The sequence below is a fragment of the Phascolarctos cinereus genome, unplaced genomic scaffold, assembly GCF_003287225.1.
Source record: "Phascolarctos cinereus isolate Bilbo 61053 unplaced genomic scaffold, phaCin_HiC Scaffold_5;HRSCAF=322, whole genome shotgun sequence".
NCBI lineage: Eukaryota > Metazoa > Chordata > Mammalia > Diprotodontia > Phascolarctidae > Phascolarctos > Phascolarctos cinereus.
The window spans coordinates 369,298,836-369,318,581 of record NW_027555958.1 but is presented as its reverse complement, the minus strand read 5'-3'; the positions used below and the strand labels follow the sequence as shown (position 1 = coordinate 369,318,581).

General features: G+C 37.9%; 1 protein-coding gene across 2 annotated transcripts; it reads right to left on the bottom strand.

The window, feature by feature from the left end:
- Window positions 1-1,974: 1,974 nt before the first annotated feature.
- On the bottom strand, window positions 1,975-19,218 carry NEK2 (NIMA related kinase 2). 2 transcript variants are annotated; one of them, XM_021007868.2, is made up of 8 exons: window positions 19,028-19,218; window positions 14,239-14,456; window positions 12,551-12,791; window positions 11,493-11,575; window positions 10,712-10,838; window positions 8,484-8,703; window positions 6,329-6,454; window positions 1,975-2,932 (listed from the first exon to the last, which is right to left on the bottom strand). In XM_021007868.2, exons 1-8 carry the CDS (start codon window positions 19,121-19,123, stop codon window positions 2,706-2,708), a joined length of 1,338 nt encoding a protein of 445 aa, XP_020863527.1. In that variant the 5' UTR covers window positions 19,124-19,218; the 3' UTR covers window positions 1,975-2,705. The 2 variants fall into 2 exon arrangements, with proteins under 2 accessions (XP_020863527.1, XP_020863528.1); XM_021007869.2 differs by lacking the exon at window positions 19,028-19,218 and adding an exon at window positions 17,650-17,692.
- Window positions 19,219-19,746: the final 528 nt, after the last annotated feature.

Below are 19,746 nucleotides of genomic sequence, written 5' to 3'. Positions count from 1 at the left end.
TATATAAAGGTCTTTTATATATACCACTGTGTAAACAGTGTAGTTTAATGGGTTATAAGGATGAAATAGAAGTATTTCATAAGCTTCAAAGCATTATATAAATGAGACCATGTGACGTAAAGGATCGAGTGCTGGGCTTGATGTCAAGAACTGGGTTCATATCTGACCTGTGTCACTAATTGGTGTGACCATGGGCAAGTCACTGACCTTCTGTGGATAGATAGCTCCTTAGTATTCATTTACACAGATGAGTTTCAATCTGCACTGGAAGCATTCCCATACTTGACGCTTCCCCATACTGATGAGGTCCAGTAATTTTGTTAGGATAACCAGCCATTTTTCATCTTCTTTCAGAAATTGGGAAAATGGGCCTGAAAAGTATGGCAAAGAAATTAGGCTGGCAATAGACATATCCTCCTAATAGCATAGCTCCCAGGAAAGGCAGAATCCTCTCATTCTTTGTAGATGTTTTAAGAATAAAGTAAAAACCACCTATGTCTCCAACTTTTCTAGATGTAGGTGGGGCTTTCCAGGTCTTTAATTCTCAACTTCCTCAAGAGAAAACAAAAAACAAAAAACAAAAACTTAACAGTATGCATCCTTACAGTTGATAGAACAGCAGTGCCATCTTCAGGTGGTTATCACCCAAAGCAAGTGGGAAGTCACTGTATTTTAATGTGCTCATTTAGCATAGATTCAACTATGTCTCTATGTTGGATAGCACCAACATCTAGAATCTAAGTTCTCTGAAGGCAAGAATACGTCTGTTAAAAAAATTTTTTTTACAACTATCTTAAGCAGATTTATGCTGCCAAAATGCTTTTTTGAAGATGGCAGTGATAGTAAAGCCAGTTTCCCTCTCTTCTTTCTTCTAAGCTACCATTTTCATTCCCAGGCAAGAAAATGCTCAGAATTAGGGACGAAATAAGAAAATACAGGTTTATCTGGCTATGTCTCAACTTGTCTACTTCTAGAACCATCAGATGCAGAATGCAAAAGATGCAGAATGAAAACAACCCTTGTACCCATTCTCATTTCTAATCATTTGATCCCACTTTAGATGTGGGAACAGAGGCTGTAGAACAGCAGGTTGTAGAAGGGAATACTTTGTGTTTTCAAAGAAAGGAAGGTTTCTCATTGACGTGCTGTGGGTGTTATGGCTCCCTCAACACTGGTAATCATCATGGATCCACTAAGGTTTTTTGTTTGTTTTTTACCATTTAACCTATTATTTAGTCATTGGGTACACCATAATGATTTGGTGTCATGATAATAAATGTTCTAAGGATGGACAGCATTATCAATTGTCTTCCACAGATCATAGCACCAACAGCATGAAAGGGAGCCTGTGTATACTCAGTAACCTTTAATAGCTCAGCCTTATCTCTTAAAAATTAAAAGATTAAAAATGATTAGGCTTTATTCTTGTTTCCAAGAGAGCATCATTTAGAATCAGTGGCATTTAGAGGTAGGCATACTAAAGACTCTTAATTCATCAAGTTCTCTAGGAACAAGAAAAATCAATAGAATTCAAAATTCATAATATGATTCCTTCTAGGATAGGTTCTACTAACAGCAAATTTTAGCTTAGAATGAATCAATGATGTCCTAAGCCAATAAAAGGGCCAACATAGCTAAGAGCAGCATCTAGCTCTTGTCAATCAACTAAATGTGGTATTCCCTAGAGCAGTGGTGTCGAAATCAAATAAAAGGGGGTGGGTACTAAACCATATATAAGGACTCTCAGCAATATATTATTTAGAAAAACATATATTAACATTATATTTTACTGTATTTTCATTTATTTTGTTAAACCTCCCCCAATTACATTTTAAGTTGGTTCAGGCCATACTTCAGTGCTGTGAGTTTCAATTGGCCGTGGGCTGCATCCACCTTACCCTAGACTATACACCTTCTGAATCTTAAATATGTCCTCCTTATTTTAAGTGTCAATAAATGAGAGGCTTTTAATAATTAAGAAAATTCCACAACACTTTATTTAGTGATGAAGAGGATGGGTAGAAAATAGCTCTTCTCTTTGCTGCCAGATAGTACACAGAGTCAGAGAGGAATTGCAGAATGCTACAGTTTCAAAGGTACAGAATTTATATACTACAACCTATGTAGGACCTATGTACAAAGAACTCCCACTTTTTAAAATCAAAAGGAAGTTTTGGATAAAGCACAATGGAGTCAGTGACTCATTTATAAAGCAGAATCAAGTTCTCAAGTTTTTCTCTCTAGCTACATTTCACAACCCTCATTAGTTTAATTCTTCAGAAAATTGAGATCAGGGTACAACAGCCCTTTCATGCACACATTTCAGGCATGTTAAACATAATCTGGATGAGAGCTACTCCTTGGGTAAATTAAACTCATAAAACTTTTCACTTTCTCTTAACATTATTAATTTTCTGTTTAAGGTTTAGAAATGTACTTATCATCAAAGCTATGTGGAAAACCATTATCTTTGTTGTGTACACAGGATTAAAAATTCAACCAAAGCAAGTGTCATTTCTCTATGTTGTTCTTAACTACTAGTTTTTAAAAACCTGAAGAACACAAAAAACATTTCCCAAGTGCTTTGATATGATAAAAACAAGGACATGGCTCACAGAACCAGGTATATTAAAGACAAAGCAGTTGAATATCAATCTCTAACATGGCCACAATGTGAAATACTGTACAGTCTTGGGCAGGGTTGGTCAGCGCATGCCTAGGATCTGTCTGCTCTTCAGCTGGTAGTTTTTTTCCAGCTCTGAGAGGGCTTGAGCACGCAGGTGAGCAGCATAGAGTCTCTTCTTCAAGTCTCTGCTCTTGGACTTGTTTGTGGGATCATTCTCAGAGTTCTCACTACCCAGGGCATTCTCTTTACTTTCCCCGCTGAAGTGAACTTTCTTCTTGGTTAGAGATGAGGGAAAATCAAGTAGTTCTTAAGAAAAGAAGAAAACAGTTTTTGAGTTACCTAAAAAGAAATTCATATTTATTTGACTTTTTTCAACTTTATTCTCCCAAGTGATAGATGCCAACCCGATTTTGCAAGGGAAAATAAAAAGCTTTCAATTCATAAAACTATAGAATAACTACTTGGAAACCAGAAAACATAATCTAAAGGAAAAGAGAGTCTTCTTTCCATTATTTGGCAGGTTTTTGGCACTGAATTTTAGGTTTATTTAGTCAAAACAAGTCTAACTCCTAAAATCAAGATAAAACAAGCATGGTTCATTGACTTATCTGAAAGGAAAAAAATCACCTGTTATTTAATAAATTCATTCTGGAACAGGTACAAAACAGAAAGGTATATTAACAAAGTAAACAAAATTAGCTTGTCACATGAAAAACTGAATGATCATTACATCCGCCTGATTCCAGCAGGAATATTCCTTTTGTATCTCTTCCCTCGTTGTACTTAGTAGATGCTTACTAATTTTTTAATGAACTTAATTGTTCCCCCTATTATTACCAAAATGTTTTATTGTTAATTTAAGTGACAACAAACTTAATTTTATAGGAGACTTTGGCTTGGACATGGCAAGTAGTAATTTATTGAATGGAATTAATATGCATAAAGATGCAGAAGATACAGAGGTCTATCTTCAAAAGAATATGGCATTAAACATATTAAAACCACATTTTTTCAAGAGAAAGGAATAAAGACAAATAACACAATGAGTCCTCTTCATCTTTTGTTCAGACAGAGTTCTGTTTATTTCTTTTAATTTTTTTTATTTTTGTCTTTGCATCCCCAGCACCTTGCTGGGCACAAACGGTAGGTGCTTAATTCTTGAACTATATTATTTAATATTCATAGAGGAAAAGTCCCTACTTGGTAGAGATGTGATAAAGAGGAAAACTCTAGGTCATAAGATATTTTTCATCCTATAATATGTCATAGCCTATTGGCACAATATAACAAAACCTTAATATGTTTGAAATTTCTACTATGCCCCGTGGATGGTGACTCAAAATGTCTTATGAGCAATATTTTTCCTCTCATATTCTGATCAAACAGATGTCTGTATGGCCCACGAGATGCCTCAAACTATTCAGAAGTTTAGGCATTATGTAACACATGAGGTCAGACAAGCCGGAACATGCCCGAGTCAGCTTTCTTCTACAAAGCCTTCTGAGCTCATCTGTGGTGGCCACATTGTTTAGTGCTCATTTCAAGTTTGTTCTAAGAGGAAGACAGCGTTTTCACTGTGATACTGAAGTTATTTCATATAATTAACTCAATGATTTCTTTCTGGAACGAATTCTTTTTTTTTTTGGTGAGGCAATCAGGGTTAAGTGACTTGCCCAGGGTCACACAGCTAGTAAGTGTCAAGTGTTTGGTGTGAAGTCACATTTGAACTTAGGACCTCCTGACTCCAAGGTCAGAGGCTCTATCCACTGAGCCACCTAGTTACCCCGTTATTTTTTCTTTTTTTTGGCATGAATTTTCTAGCACTGATAAAGAACTGAGGTTTTTTCCCTTTTGATATTAGAAAAACATATTATCTTAAAAGATAGGTAGGGCAGGTCTGGGGAAATGAAGAGTGCCATCAGAAGAAAAAAGAACATGTTGTAAACAAACATCCTTTGGCTCAGGAAGGGAACAAAACTTTTCCTACAATGTTCTGAGAGACATCAAATTGTGCTTTGGTGTAGATTTGATGCATAAAATGCAAAAAATAACAAAATTTGTTAAAATGGACATTTTTATTAATTTAGGTAATGTGACCCTAATTAAATCTACCCTACACCAAATGTGTTTTGTAAAATTGGCTGTTAAAATGTTAGGAATTAATGTGAAAGTCGAAAAGCACTAAAAGACTGAAAGTAATGAAAAAAGTTGAATCATGGTATGGGGAAAGTGCTGAATTTGGAATCAAGGTGACTTAGGTTTAAATTCTACCTTTAACACTTATTAACTGTGACCCTATTTGACTGACTTAACTTGAGGCTCAGTTTTCTCAGCTATAATATGGCAATAATACCTATAGCACCTACCTCACAGGTTTGTTGTCAGGTTCAAATGAGATACTGAATGCAAAATTTTTTGCAAACCCTAAAGCACCATATATAGCCAAATGTTATGGGAAAAAAGGCCCTTAGAGTGTATGACAAGTTAATTCCTTGGAAGATTCTAGTTTGGCTTTTAATTTTTGGGTTTTAGAGTCATGGAATTTTAGAAAACACACAAGACACCTTCTAATCTAAATTCTATTTGATTCATGAATCTCCAATTGGAAAACACCATACCAGATGCTATTAGTATATTCTTTGTGAGTTCAGTCTATAAATACTATGTCTTAAGGCACTGAATTGGTCTAAAATTAGGCTTCTAAAGAATTCAAAAAGTATTTATTCATAATAGATTATCTTGAATAGTTCAGGGAAGAGAGACATAGTCAGAACAATTTTCCATTGCATTTTATTGGAAATTGTTTTTTAAAATCACAATATCAACAAAAATGACAAATGGTGGTTTCATAACCCATTCCTCCCAGATATACACTGGGATAAGATGGTCAACAATTTATGTTCTCATTGAACTATATGAAGGATCTCCCTGTGTCTTCAACAGCTCATAAATCAAATTAGGAATGGGGCTTCTAAAGAAATGGAGGAACAAGTCAGAAGGTGACACAATGATGCACATTATAATCACAAGTCTCACTGAAGCCAAAGGATATGGCAGGAAATGCACAAAGAAAAGTCAACAAAAAATAACATTTCCTATACAGAAGAGACTAAAGGGGAAAAAAAAGAAACAAATGATGCTCATGGTATATTATATGTTCTTTGGGAAATATATTACACCTCAACCTGGAGTAGGCCTTAAAAAGGTCTGAAAAATGCTGGTCTACTATACCTAGTTAGTTACATATACCTTTAAAGCAGGGGAAAAGTCAGACCTTCTATACAAAATTTAGGGTCTAATTTCCAACAAGGTTTATATTGTCAGCATCATTATGTTCTAATTTATAAAAAGAAATTTAAACCTGAAAAGTTTTGAAAATTCATTTAAAAGGTAAAATATCTTAGCATTACAAGTGTACATTTTCCATTTAACAAAATGAACCCGAAAAAAAGCCCAGATCATTTAATTTGATACAGAAAATTTAGGCCACTATATCCCATGAACCCTCAGATGGGGAAAGTCATTAAACCAAATTCTGCCATTAAAGGATCCTATTTCAATTATAAAACGTAGCTCAATAGAATTTTGAAAATTTATTCTGGAAGCTGGGACTCCGTATAGCACACAGGCTATTAAAAGCATCTTCACAATAGCACCAGTTTGTGGTTATTGGGCATAATGGTTTCAGTTTAAATCTCATACCTGGGCTATTTGCCAATGCCAAGATCTTCTGTTCCTTTAATAGGTTGTAATTTTTCAATAAATTTTCAGCTCTGATGAGTTTGTCTTCTGCAAGTCTCTCCCGGACACAAAGTTCACGTTCTTTCTCTTTAATTAAAAAAAAAAGCCCAAAGGTTAACAAAGGTATATTGTACATTTTATAACTATCAATCTTTCTGTCACTAGAATCAGAGGAAGAGAACCAGGGGAAGTAGAAGGAAAAGGAATAAACATTTATATAGCACCTGCTCTGTGTCAGGCACTGGGCTAAGTGCTTCACAAATATTATCCCATTTAATCCTCACAACAACCCTACAAGGTAGGTGCTATTATTATCATCTCCATTTTCAGATGAGGAAATTGAGGCAAACAAAGGTTAATGACTTGTCCAGGGTCACAAAGCATTTTAAGGCCAGGTCTGAACTCAGGTCTCCCTGACTCAAAGCCTAACATTTTATCCTGTGTTACCTATCTAGCTACCACTCTCTAAAAAAAAAAAAAATTAAAATAAAATAAGAAAAAAATGCAGGGATGTGCAACAATTTAGCCCGAAGTATCAAACTGTACAGAGCCCATTTCATGCCTTCTCATAATTTAGTAATTTTTCACAAAAGAAATCTATATAACCTCTGTTAAAACGTCCGCACCTAGGACAGCTAGGTGGCGCAGTAGACAGAGTATCGGCTCTGGAATAAGGAGAACTTGAGTTCAAATATGGCCTCAGACACTTGACACTTACTAGCTGTGTGACCCTGGGCAAGGCACTTAATTCCAACTACCCCCCCCCAATATCTCCAACTGAAACTTTACAAAACAATGTTTTAATTTTTAAGTTCCTTAGCAAGGCTTTACCATAAAGAATTTAGCTGCTAAGAGTTAATTTCATTATTTACTTATATTGAATTAGTAGGACTATTTTAGGTCAATGAAAAATGAATATGTTCTCTTTTCAATCTAAAAAATAGAACCAGGACACATTTCATTCTCAGTGATGATAACCTGGCATAACAGGTAAAGCCAACTTCTTGGATCCATGATACCCTCAAATAACAGGAAACCATAATTACTATTTGGCAGCCTCTACTTGAATCATTATCTATTATTCAAATTTAGCATAGAAGTAAAGAGAAATCCTGATTTCAATGTCAACAAGAAATCAGGGGTAGTGGAAAGAGAAAAGCTTTATTTTCTTTAAGAATTTACTTACTCCAGAGGAGGAAGAGGAAAAAGATGTGGGTGTCCTATCAAATCAGACCACTTTTAAATTCCCAGGAAAGTATGTAGTGCCAATTTTTACCATTTTAATAACTTTGGGAAAGCAAACAGGTAAATGTTACAAAAAACATTAATAGATAAGATAGCAGTACTTCTATGTTTTGGACCACATTAGAGTAAAAAGTCTGGAAAGGAGGTCAAAACAGCCTATAGCAACATCACAAATCTGTCAATCTTCCAAATCCAGTGTTCAAGTTATGAAATATCCTCACTTCTTGTCCATTTATATTTGAAAACCTTGGTGGAAACCCCTGTTTAGTAAGATGGATAAATTACCCATATAAAGGCAACTGAGAAGTATGAGCTAGCCATTTTAGCAACATCAAATTTTTAAAAAAGGTTCATGGAGGCTCCTTAGCATCTAAACAAACAAGCAACATATTTTTCAGTAGGAAGAACTTAACTGCTTTTGATTCATCATTAATTTAAGATAACACGCTGTATTAACCCTAAGTCTGTGACCAGGAGTCTTAGTAACTATAATGACATGCTGCAGACATTCATTCATCCCCTGTTATTTGAGTTGACAACCCCATAATATCACAAAATTTTATTCCTGAAATGGTAAAAGAAAACAGTCATCTATCTTCAGAAACCAAGGCTGATTTTTACAGAAAATGGGGAACAACAAGGAAATTATTTATGATGGAAATATTTGGTGGAAAGTGGGTAGTAAGAAGTGGGTTTTTCTCCCTTTACTGAAGTGAAATAGTTACAGTCACTACATAAAGACATGGCTGAAGATAAGAAGTTAGTCCTAAAGACAGATCAAATGTTGAGATGTTTGCATAAACTCTTATGGGAAATCCAAACATTCAATTCTCCCATCCTCTCCCCTTTCAAAATGAATCCTATTTCCTACGTTCTAGCCTTTCTTCTCTTGCTTTGATGGCTTTCTCTCTCTCTTGCAGTTGTAGTTCCTTTAATCTCAGTTCAGTCATCGCAGGGCCTGAATTCTGCAGCTTTTCTGGCTCTCCTGATCGCCGCCCTCTCCTCTCAGGATTTTTTCTTTGCTCTTCAGCTACCAAGTCTGCTATGAGAGTGTTTTCCAGAATTTCTTCAACAGACGGTCGACAGTAATCCTTGAAAAATGTAAAACATACAAATGATAATCATGACAAAATTTCTCTGAGCAATTACATTAAGAAATCAGACTTACTTCTAAAGTAAGACAGCTACTGCTTTATGTACAGGCCTTGAACATATAAGGAGAAAAAATAAATTACTGATGGAGAGATAGGTCTGATGATGTACTCCAGTAAAGTATATCTCTTTTCTTCACCATAACACATTTCTACTTCCAAAGTCCCATTCCTACAGCAGTTAAACAATCTGAGATAGTTATTTTTATTGCTTTGTAGCAGAGTCACATGAATTTTGAATACAGTGCTTATTTATAATAAAAGTTGTCTAACCTGAATGCACTCTGATTTTTCATTGTTAAGGGATGGCATGGGAGTCAGACAAACAAAAGTATACTAAACAAGACTTCTGATACCAATCCTCATTTGCCCAGACCTTTCTTCAGGGTAAAGAACTCATAAAGGCACCTCCTCCCTGCCCCCTCCTCCTCCCCCCCCAACTAAGCTTATCTACTAAAATTAAATCACTGCCAACACCATAACAGCTAGATGGCACAATGGGTTAGAGTACTGGACTTGAAGTAGTGAAGACCCAAGTTCAAATCCAGCCTCAGATACTTACTAGCTGTGTGACCCTGGGCAAATCATTTAACTTTGCTCAGCCTCAGTTTCCTTGTCTGTTAAATGCAGATAATAATGTAATACCACTTACCTCACAGGGTTGTTGTGAGGATGCAAACCTCAATATAATATAAATGTAAACATATATAATATAAATGCTGGCTATACATAATCCCTTTATGGTCCCTTTTATAGTCATCTATTTTGACTCACGGAGGCAACACAGTATCATGCAAAAACCACTGAATTTGGAGTCAGAAGACGCAGGTTCAAATCTTAATTCTGCTACTTACGTTGTTCATCCTTTGTTTCAAAGACGAACAATGATATCACAGAGTGACTTGCACGAGAACTGGATTTAAGTAAGGCAGAGTTGCAGTGTCTTCAGCCTCACTCTGTCTTTCAGAGTCCAGTGGCAGGACAAAAATCAAGACTGGCAATGGCCCAGGATGCAGTGGATGACCTTGGCATCTTCGATGCCTGACCAAGCTCTAAGTGCTCCACAGAGCCTACTTCAACCTCCTTCATGGACATTGGAACAAACTATTCTCATCTGCCCATTCCACTGGGGGACATCTTCACATGCTTGGAGCAGACATTCCCCTAATTAACTGATGAGTTTGAGGCCTATCAGTTACCCTCTACCTGGTTTAGCCCGTCTGCTGAGACAGTTTTACTGCGGTGTGGCCACCAGTGCATGCTACTACTTCTTGGAGCCATAGGTGACAGGTGGACACCAAAGGTAGCTGAGCAGCCCTGAAAAGGGTTCAGCAAGCCCTCACACCAGATGTACTAGTCCTCCTTGGACACCCCATACACCCCTACTTATACTATCTATATGACATTGGGCAAGTTACCCCTCTTCTCAGGGTCTCTTTAATATTTCCACTCTAAATCCCTTGAGTTCAAACCACATACATTATCATTTTCTCCATCCCAAATTATATTTTCCCTATATAACCAAGTCCATTTTCTTATATTATTCCTGATACCTGTTCTTTTTACCCCTTTCTTCTTGGGCTAAACACAACACTCATGTTGTGCCAGCCCCCATCCCACTCACTCCTCAATAGAACATTGATCTAAATCCCCCCATAGGCAAAGATCAGGGGAAGTGACTGAATCGCTTTTCTTGCTCCCGCCTCTTCCCGCCTGCCATCTGTCAGGTGTAGAGCAGAAGGAAAAAGGAAAGGAACAGCAGGCAAGCCTGCAAGGACAGTTAATTTGCCAAATTTACATATGTTCTCACTTGTCTTGAATAGCAGACCAGTTTTCTAAGGATATCTATTCCAATGATTATACAGAACTTCTTTTTAAACCAATAACAAAACAAAAATATTACAAACACCAAAATAAGCACATCCAATCATAACATAGTCATCTTTACCTTCAAATTTAACATCTTAGTAATAATGTCATTCAATTCATCTGAGTAACGATATGGAATTCGCCTGAATTTTCCTTCTCTGATCTTTTCAGCTAATTCTTTCTGGCTGAAAGCTGTAAAAGGAGGCCTGAAAGAAAAAAAAAAATTAAAACAAAAACCCATAGAACACTTCTTTTAAAAAGATATACATAAAAATGTATGTGGCATGATCATTTACCCAATTAATGTCACCAATCATTTGAGGAAAGGGAGGAAGAGAGAGGAAAAATAATATATGATTATACCAAAATAAAGAATAAGCCATCTAAATTATAGTTTGGTTTCATCTTATAAATGAATTATTTTTCTTTAGAATATTTAAGAGAACTTTGATACAGGGAATGCTTTCTTTTTTTCCTTAGAAATAAATTCCCTAGAGTTTTTCTTTACTTTTCTCCTTCAGATTTCTCCTCCTATATTCACCATCGTAAAAAAGCAATGCTACTATTAATTCCAAACCTATTTGCCCTTACAGCTAGATTTCAAGATTGAGACATAAATGACAGGAGTTTAAACAAGTACAGTATCAGTGTTACAGATTGTAGCTTAAAACTAGGTTTAAAAAAACAATGTTCTGGTCAACCCCAATTTTAAACCAGATTCTTTCATGTTCTGTATGTAACATAATTTGAATAGCTACATAAAAGGAATGTGACTCTTTTGCAAAGGGACAAGCTACACCACAATAAGCAATAGAAAACCACAGAGCACCAGAGCGTTGTCAATGGTTCATCATACTTACATTAAGGCACACAATTCATACAGCAAACAGCCTAATGACCAGATATCGGACTTTTCGTTATAGGACATACGATTCATTTGTTCCTGGAAAAAATATTTTTTGGGGGGGAAAAGTTATTTTTGCTATAAATTCATGTAAATTGATTTCTGAAATAAGTGCAACTCCTTCAAAGTATGATGTTTACCTGGCTAACTATAATAAAGCACAGAATGCCAAACTATAAATAAAATTTGAGATAACCCCTAGGCCTCTTTCTCAATAACAAAAGTAACCTTAATGTACTATGATTTTTTAAAAGGATTGTCTTATCCTAAAATATAGCCAATCTTCTCTCCAAGGTAGGAGCCAGAATGCTATAATCCCTTCTCCTACATATCTGAATTGCTATTATTGGCAAACTGGATCATAAATTTATGTTCTTTCCATTAATCCACAACATTAACCAAGTCAACAAACTTTCTCAATACTTACTGTAGTCCCCATGGGGGAAATAGAACAGATCTAATTACAGTGAAGCAACTAGGAAGGTTTCAACTTTGGCAAGAACCACCTTTAAATAATTTTCCTTTACAACAGAGGATTTCAAATTGGAATTTAATCCCTTGTGAAAATACCATCGCCAATCCGTGTACAACAACCTTTTTATCCTTAAAAGAACTGACTGATTTATAGCTCTGGTATCATAAGAAAACCTACTAACCAGAGACTAAAATACTAAGTTTTAGTAATACAAGTTTGATTACAATTATTCTCTATGAAGTATGAATATAGATATATATTTTTAAAATGCTATAGGTCTTTTATCAAGCAGAACCAGTAGAATTAAAAACTACTAAAAATTTTTAAAATTACCTGTCATGGTAAGAGAAAAGCACTCAACGAAACCCAATTTCATCCTAAATTTTATTTAATTTTTTTTAATTAAATTTTATTTTCAGATCTGAATTATCTCCCTCTCACCCCTCTCCCTACTCCCAAATGAGAAAGTAAGAAAAACAAACCACTTTATTGCTTTATCTAAGACGTTGCCAACGACATTCAAATTCTGAAATGCTTACTGGAGACATATAATAAGGTGTGCCAACAAATGTTTTTGCAAAACTTGTATCATGGTTTAATATCCTAGCCAGCCCAAAGTCTCCAAGTTTGACATTTTGCTTGCTATCCAGAAAAACATTAGCTGGCTTCAGGTCCCGATGCAACACGATATGGCCACCATCACTTCGTCTATGACATTCCTTTAGGGCCAAGGTCAGCTGGGTCATTACACGGAGAACAAAATCTTCATCTGAGTAATGTCTACAGCAGAAAAATTAATAGATAAACCATCTCAAACATCATGAGGCTTCTGAATTAATTCAGTGCAAGTGAAGAATATGATTATCATAATATATACTGCTCTAAGAATTAATGTACATCTAAAGTTATCAGATAAAATTCATGGCTAACATATAGTGAATAGAGGTAATATTTCTATAATTTATGAAGAAAGCAAAGCAAATTCAATTTTGCTTCACTGACTTTTGGCAATTCCAAAAGATTTCAAAATTCCTAAGCCTAAATTTCTACTACCTCTATACTTCTACTATTCTCACCCTACCTTCTCTTAAAAAAAAAGTTCTTTTTAATATATAGAATGACCACTCAGAAAGGTTAAGTGAACACAGATATATACATGTGATATATATGTATACATATATACACATATATGTAAAAAGAGTACAGACTTATCACAACAGAGAGAAGATAAATTATCACCTTTGCTAAGACTGAGGGGCCTATAAACAATAGTTCATAGTGGTTAAGAGTTCTTATCACATACTTTTAAAAAATCTAGATAGATCCTTCATCTCTCAATTCATCCTATGTTTTCAAGAGAAGAGAGGCTGAGAGCCAGAAAAAACCAGGCCCAAGTCCCACCTCTAACATAAGTTCCTTAACCTCCAGTGTTTTCAGCAGCTCTTTAAAACTATGAATTTACAGAGAAGGTGCCAAACTGCATTTTGTCAAGAGCGTTTCCTGACACAGGAGTTCCCCATACTAATGAAATCACCTGACCAATGCCTATCCCATATTTCAAGGAGTCTCTCTCCTTAATGAAGCCTTTCCTGATTTCCACTTCCCTCCTCTAACTCAATGGGATCTGTGCCTTCTCTAGTTCTTTCTATACCTTCCTTATGGCACTTACACTTACATTAATAGCTATAGTAAAAGATAGAAGGAAGGTGTATTTGTCGTTGTTCAATTTTTCAGTTGTGTCTGATTCTTTGTTCCATGGAATATATTATGTTATATGTGGAATATACATATATATGTGTGTGTGTGTGTGTGTGTATATATATATATATACACATACACACACACACACACATATATATATATATATGTGCACACACAAACATATATATCTATATATTCCATGGAATATAGCTGTCCATGGGGTTTTCCTGGCAAAAAGAGGTTAAATGACTTGCACAAAGGTAAGTGTCTGAGGCTGGAATTGAACTTAGATCTTCCTGACTGAGGCATTTGTCACATACTAAAGTGTAAGGTCCTTGAAGGAAAAGTCTGCATCCAGTTCAGTTTTGTGAGCACCTGATAAATATAGTGCCTTTTACATAATAGGCATTCAACAAATACTTGTTGACTTGAATTTACTAATAATAGCTCACCTTGTGTCACAAAACAGACATCTTTTAACAGAAACCAGATCCATTTCTAGTTCAATATAGAAAACCATACATACCTTTCTTTGGTGCATTTTGTTATGACACTAGCCAGATCCCCTCCTTCACAATATTCCATTACAATATAAAGTGTTGTATTGGATCTATCAATAATACGATCATAGTATCGGACAATATTTGGATGCTTCAGTTCACGGAGCAAATTCACTTCAGAAACAAGCATTTGTTTCTCAGCTTCTGTCATAGAGCCATAGTCAAGTTCTTTCCAAACTAATACCTGAAATAAGAATTTCCAAAAGATGTCAAGCTTAGTCTGTAGCAGTAAAAATTCTTGATCAAGGGACTCCTATAGTGTACACACACACACACACACACACACACACATATACTCTTTATTTTCCTACTTAATAGAAGACATAGAGAAACATATTTTGTACTATAGACAATATCTATAACGTGTTTCACTCTACCAGAGGTTTTCAGCCTTCATTGTAACACATGACAAAATGAATATCTATATGCCATAACCAATGAATTTTCTGACAATAAATATATGTGCATTTAAAAAAAAACCATACAAATGTGCCCTGCCCCATACTGTAACCCCTGCAGGTTGCTCTGTAAATACCTGCCTTCCTTAAGACCATAGGATCAAAATTTAGAGATGAAAGAGACCCTATGTTATCTAGTTCTACTTTTCATTATATTTGTGTATTTATACACATACATATGATTTGCAGACCTTAAAGCACTACATAAATGTTAGCTACTATTATTATTATAAGAAAATAAAAGGGCACATACTCATAGGCACTCAAAGGACCAGGAATTGAAACAGGTCCACTGTATTTAAATTAAGTGCCCTTCCTATTGTATTACCTACCCCCAATTTCAAGTTCTACATGCAATTAATCTGGCATATTACTATCAGAGACGATTCCAGTAATTTGCTAATTCTCCCAATAGCATATTAACTTGCTGACTCCCCTCTCTTCCAATTTCAAAGGAAGAAATCATACAATTTGGGGTCACAGACATCCACCTAAGTTTTCCTCCATAGTGAATTATTTTGGTTTGCAACAGTAGCAGTTTTATTCAGAAGCAGATGCAGAAGAACCCTGTTTGTTAACAGTCACTGCTATGAGAGCTTCAAACATTAGAGTTTGAAGAAAGTAAACTCAGTAATGGGAAACATAATTTCCTTCCTTATATTATCTTTATAAAACACCTACCTAAAGCAGAAGGGGAGTTATGGTTACAATAACTTATGATAGTATAGGTTTAAAAGGAGTCTTAAATGCAGGTGCCAGGGGTCATGCCCACTTCCCACTTCAGGAAACAATGGTCCATTTCAGAGAACAATACAGATGTCACAACATCTTTTAACTCAACCCTGCTTGCTTCTGTGCCTATCCTATTTCCTCGCCATACTGATGCTCGAGTTTTATAATTATGGAGAGCAACAACCATGCCTTTCCCCCTGCATATCGTAGTATTTTAAATTAGAAGAGAGGGGGTGAAGCCAAGATGGTGGAGTAAAAGTAGTGACTTGTTTTGAGCTCTCCCCCAAAACCTTCCAAATACCTGTAAAAAATGGCTCTAAACAAACTCTAGAGCAGCAGAACCCACAAAAAGACAGAGTGAAACAAATTTCCAGCCCAAGACAACGTGGATGGTTGATTGGAAAGGAGTAGTTCGGCATGGGCTGAAATTATCAAGGAAAACTGCCCTGACATTTTAGAACCAGAGGGCAAAATAGAAAATTGAAAGAATCTACTGATTGCCTCCTGAAAGAGATCCCCAAAGGAAAACTCCTAGAAATACTGTAGCCAAATTCCAGAGTTCCAGGTCAAGGAGAAAAGATTGCTAGCAGCCAGAAAGAAACAATTCAAGTACTGTGGAAACAATCAGGATAACACAAGATTTAGCAGCTTCTACATTAAGGGACCGAAGGCTTGGAATATGGTATTCCAGAGGTCAAAGGAGCTAGGATTAAAACCAAGAATCAACTAGCAGCAAAACCTAACATAATCCTTCTTCAGGGTAAAAAAAATGGACATTCAGTGAAACAGAGGACTTTCAAGCATTCTTAATGAAAAGACCAGAGCTGAACAGAAAATTTGACTTTCAAATACAAGACTCAAGAGAAGCATGAAAAGGTAAACAGGAAAAAGAAATCATAAGAGACTTATTAAAGTTGAACTGTTTACACTCCTATGTGGAAAGATGATATTTGTAACTCATGAGATCTTTCTCAGTATTAGGGTAGTTGGAGGGAAAAAATAGGTAGATAGATAGAGAGATAGATAGATAGAGGGCACAGGGTAAGTTGAAGATGGAGTGATATCTAAAAAATAAAATTAAGGGGTGAGAGAGGATTATACTGGGAGAAGGAGAAAGAGAGAGATAGAATGGGGTAAATTATCTCACAAAAAACAGCCAACAAAAAGCTTTTACAGTGGAGGGGAAGTGGGGGAAGGTGAGAGGGAATGGGTGAATTTTACTCTCACTGGATTTGGCTTAAGGAGGGAATAACATACACACTCAATTGGGTACAGAAATCTATCTAACCCTACAGGAAAATAGGGAGGAAGGGGATAAGAAAGTGGGGTGATGAGAGAAGGGAGGACAGATTGGGGAAGGGGGTAATCAGAAACAAACCCTTTTGAGGAGGGACAAGATCAAAGGAGAGAATAGAATAAAGGGGGGCATAGTTAGTTTTGTACAACATGACTACTATGGAAGTGTTTTACATGACTATACATGTATTACCTGTATTGAGTTGCTTATCTTCTCAATGAGTGTGGGTGGGGAGGGACGAAGAGAATTTGGAACCCAGTTTTAAAAACAAATGTTAAAAATTGTTTTTACATGCAACTGGGAAATAAGATATACAGGCAATGGGGTATAGAAATCTATCCTGCCCTACAGGAAAATAGAAGGGGAAGGGGATAAGGGAAGATAGGAAGAGATGGAAGGGAGGGCAGATTGGGAGATGGGGCATTCAGAATGCATGCTGTCTTGGGGGTGGGTGAAGGAGAGAGATGGGGAGAAAATTTGGAACTCAAAATCTCGTGGAAGTGAACGCTGAAAACTAAAAATTAATTAATTAATTAATTAATTAATTAATCAAATTAGAAGAGACCTTAGAAGCAACCTGTGGTACATTCCTTCATTTTACAGATGAGGGAGCTAAAGCCCAAGGAGGAGAAAGGATATGCCCAAGGCCACACAGGGAGTGCCAGAGCAGAGATCCAAACCTAAATATCTCATGTGAATCACAGGATTTAAGAGTTAGAACTAGTGGGGAAAGAAGACTAAGCATTTATACAGTGCCTACTATGCATCAGGTACTATGCTAACCACTTTACAAATATGATCTCATTCAATCCACCTTAAGAGGTAGGTGCTATTATTATCCCCCTTTTACAGATGAGGAAATTGAGGCAAACAGGGATTAAGTGACTTACCTAGGGTCACACAGTGACTCCAAGACTGATATGAACTCCAGTCTTCCTGACTGCAGGCCCAACACTCTAGCCCTTGTGCAACCTAGCTGTTAGATACACTAGGCATTGTTGCATAATGGAAAGTGATGGACTCAAAAGCAAGGGGTGTTAAGTTGAAATACAGTTGCGCTGCTGCTACAAACAACTTTTGTGTCCTTAACCGTCTGGGCCTTGGTTTCATTGTTTAAAAAAAAAAACTGATGGGGTTGACTATACACTCCCTTAGATATCCTGACTTCTAGGCTGGTTGGTGCTCAAGAAATGTTTATTGAAATTGGTGCCACCAGTAAAAATTGGTACTGTGGGCAGTCATAGAGCCAAGATGAAGAGAAGATATAAAAAGGAGAGGGAAGAGGGGGGAAGGGAGAAGGAAGACAGAAACAGAAACAGAAGCACAGAAACAGAAAGAAAAATAGAGAAAACAGAAAGCCACAGAAACTAAGACACACAAAGAAAGAAACAGAAAAACAAAGGAAAAACAGAGACAAAGAGAGACACAGTAAGACAGAAATAGAAAAACTGAGACAGAAACAGAGAGACCTGCGTTTCAGTGGAGTGATACACAGATTGTCTATGCTTGAGATGGCCAAGTTAATATATACTGTAGCTAATTGTATGAGCCTGTTATTCTTTTATTAGATTATAAATTTTAAGAAGGCAGACACCGGGCACACACACTTTGTACCTCCCCCTCCCAACAAAAACACGGTGCTCTGCAATAGGCGCTCAAAAAAATTTGTCATTAAAGTTTTTTCCTCCCACGGACACCAAACTCTTTGAGTAAACTGACTTCTAGAAACAAGTGCGGCTGGCGTGGTAATAGGAGCCCTGGACTCTCAGTTAGAACTTCCTTTTACCTTGTGTAACTAAGTTGGTGCAAGCGCCTTCCTCTGGGGGGAAATGACCTAGATCCCTTAGGGTCTCTTTCAGCCCTAACAGCCTGCGGCCCTCCTGCGTGCAGGTGCCAGGTCCAGGGCTGGGGATACCGACATGCCAAACGGCACGTTTCTGCCCTCGGGGACCGTAAAGCGAGTCAGAAGTGCGCGGCGTTCGGCCAACTGCAGCGGCCAGAGGAGGAGTCCCGGCGGGGGCAGCCCCAGCTCCGACTTTCCTCCAGTTCTGCTTCGCGGCCTTCCCGGCTTGTCCAGCACGAAGGTGGCCGAACTGACGAGGGCGGGCTTTTCCCGACTCCCAGGGGCAGGAGCCACAGCTGGGGGTGGGAGAGGAGGGGGCGGCTCCCCCGCCTTCCCAGCTTGGGGTCCCACGGAAGGGGGCGGGGAAGGCCGCGCACGCAATGGCTGTGGGCCCGGGCCTAGGCTCGGGAGGAGCTCGCACTCACCTTGCCGTCGCTCTTTCTCCGTATCTTTTGGCAGCGGCCATAAGAGCCGGTACCAATGGTGAAAAGCACCTCGTAGTCCTCCACTCGAGAAGGCATCGCTCCTGCTCGGCCGCCGCCGAAAACACGTCAGAAACTCAAGCCTGAACCCCGGGGCAGAGCCAGAGAAGGGGCCGCAGGCTCCTGCAGTGCCGTTTAACCGTCGCGGGCTCTGCCTCACTGCTTATTGGCTGGCGGCCCCACCGCCCCGCCTCCCTGATTGGACAGGAGCGAAATAACAGCTTTGGCATCTCGGGAAAATGGGAGTCGCTAAGCAACAGCGTCGGCGTCGCATTGCCGGAGTCAAGTGAAGGGGCGGGGCGCAGCGGGAGACTCTGGGCGGCTCCACCGCGACCCAGGCCACCAGTGCTCACAGCTGTAGCCCTGTCTGCCCTCTGCACACTACCCTCTGCCCTCTGCACACTACCCTCTGACCTCTGCACACTGCTCTTCTCGCTTCTGCACACCGCGCTCCCTCCGCACTAGGCTTGACCCTGCTGAGGGTGTGGCTGTGGTGATAGGCTGGCTGGCCAGGGGCGCGGGGAGGAGGGGGTAAGGGGGGGGAGGAAGGGGAAGAAGGGCGACTCCTGAGCTGGGCTGAACAGAGACGGGAAAAAAAACCCTGTCAGTCTTTGATCTGAAGTGCTAAAGACAACGCTAATAAAAACGTATACGTTTGGTTT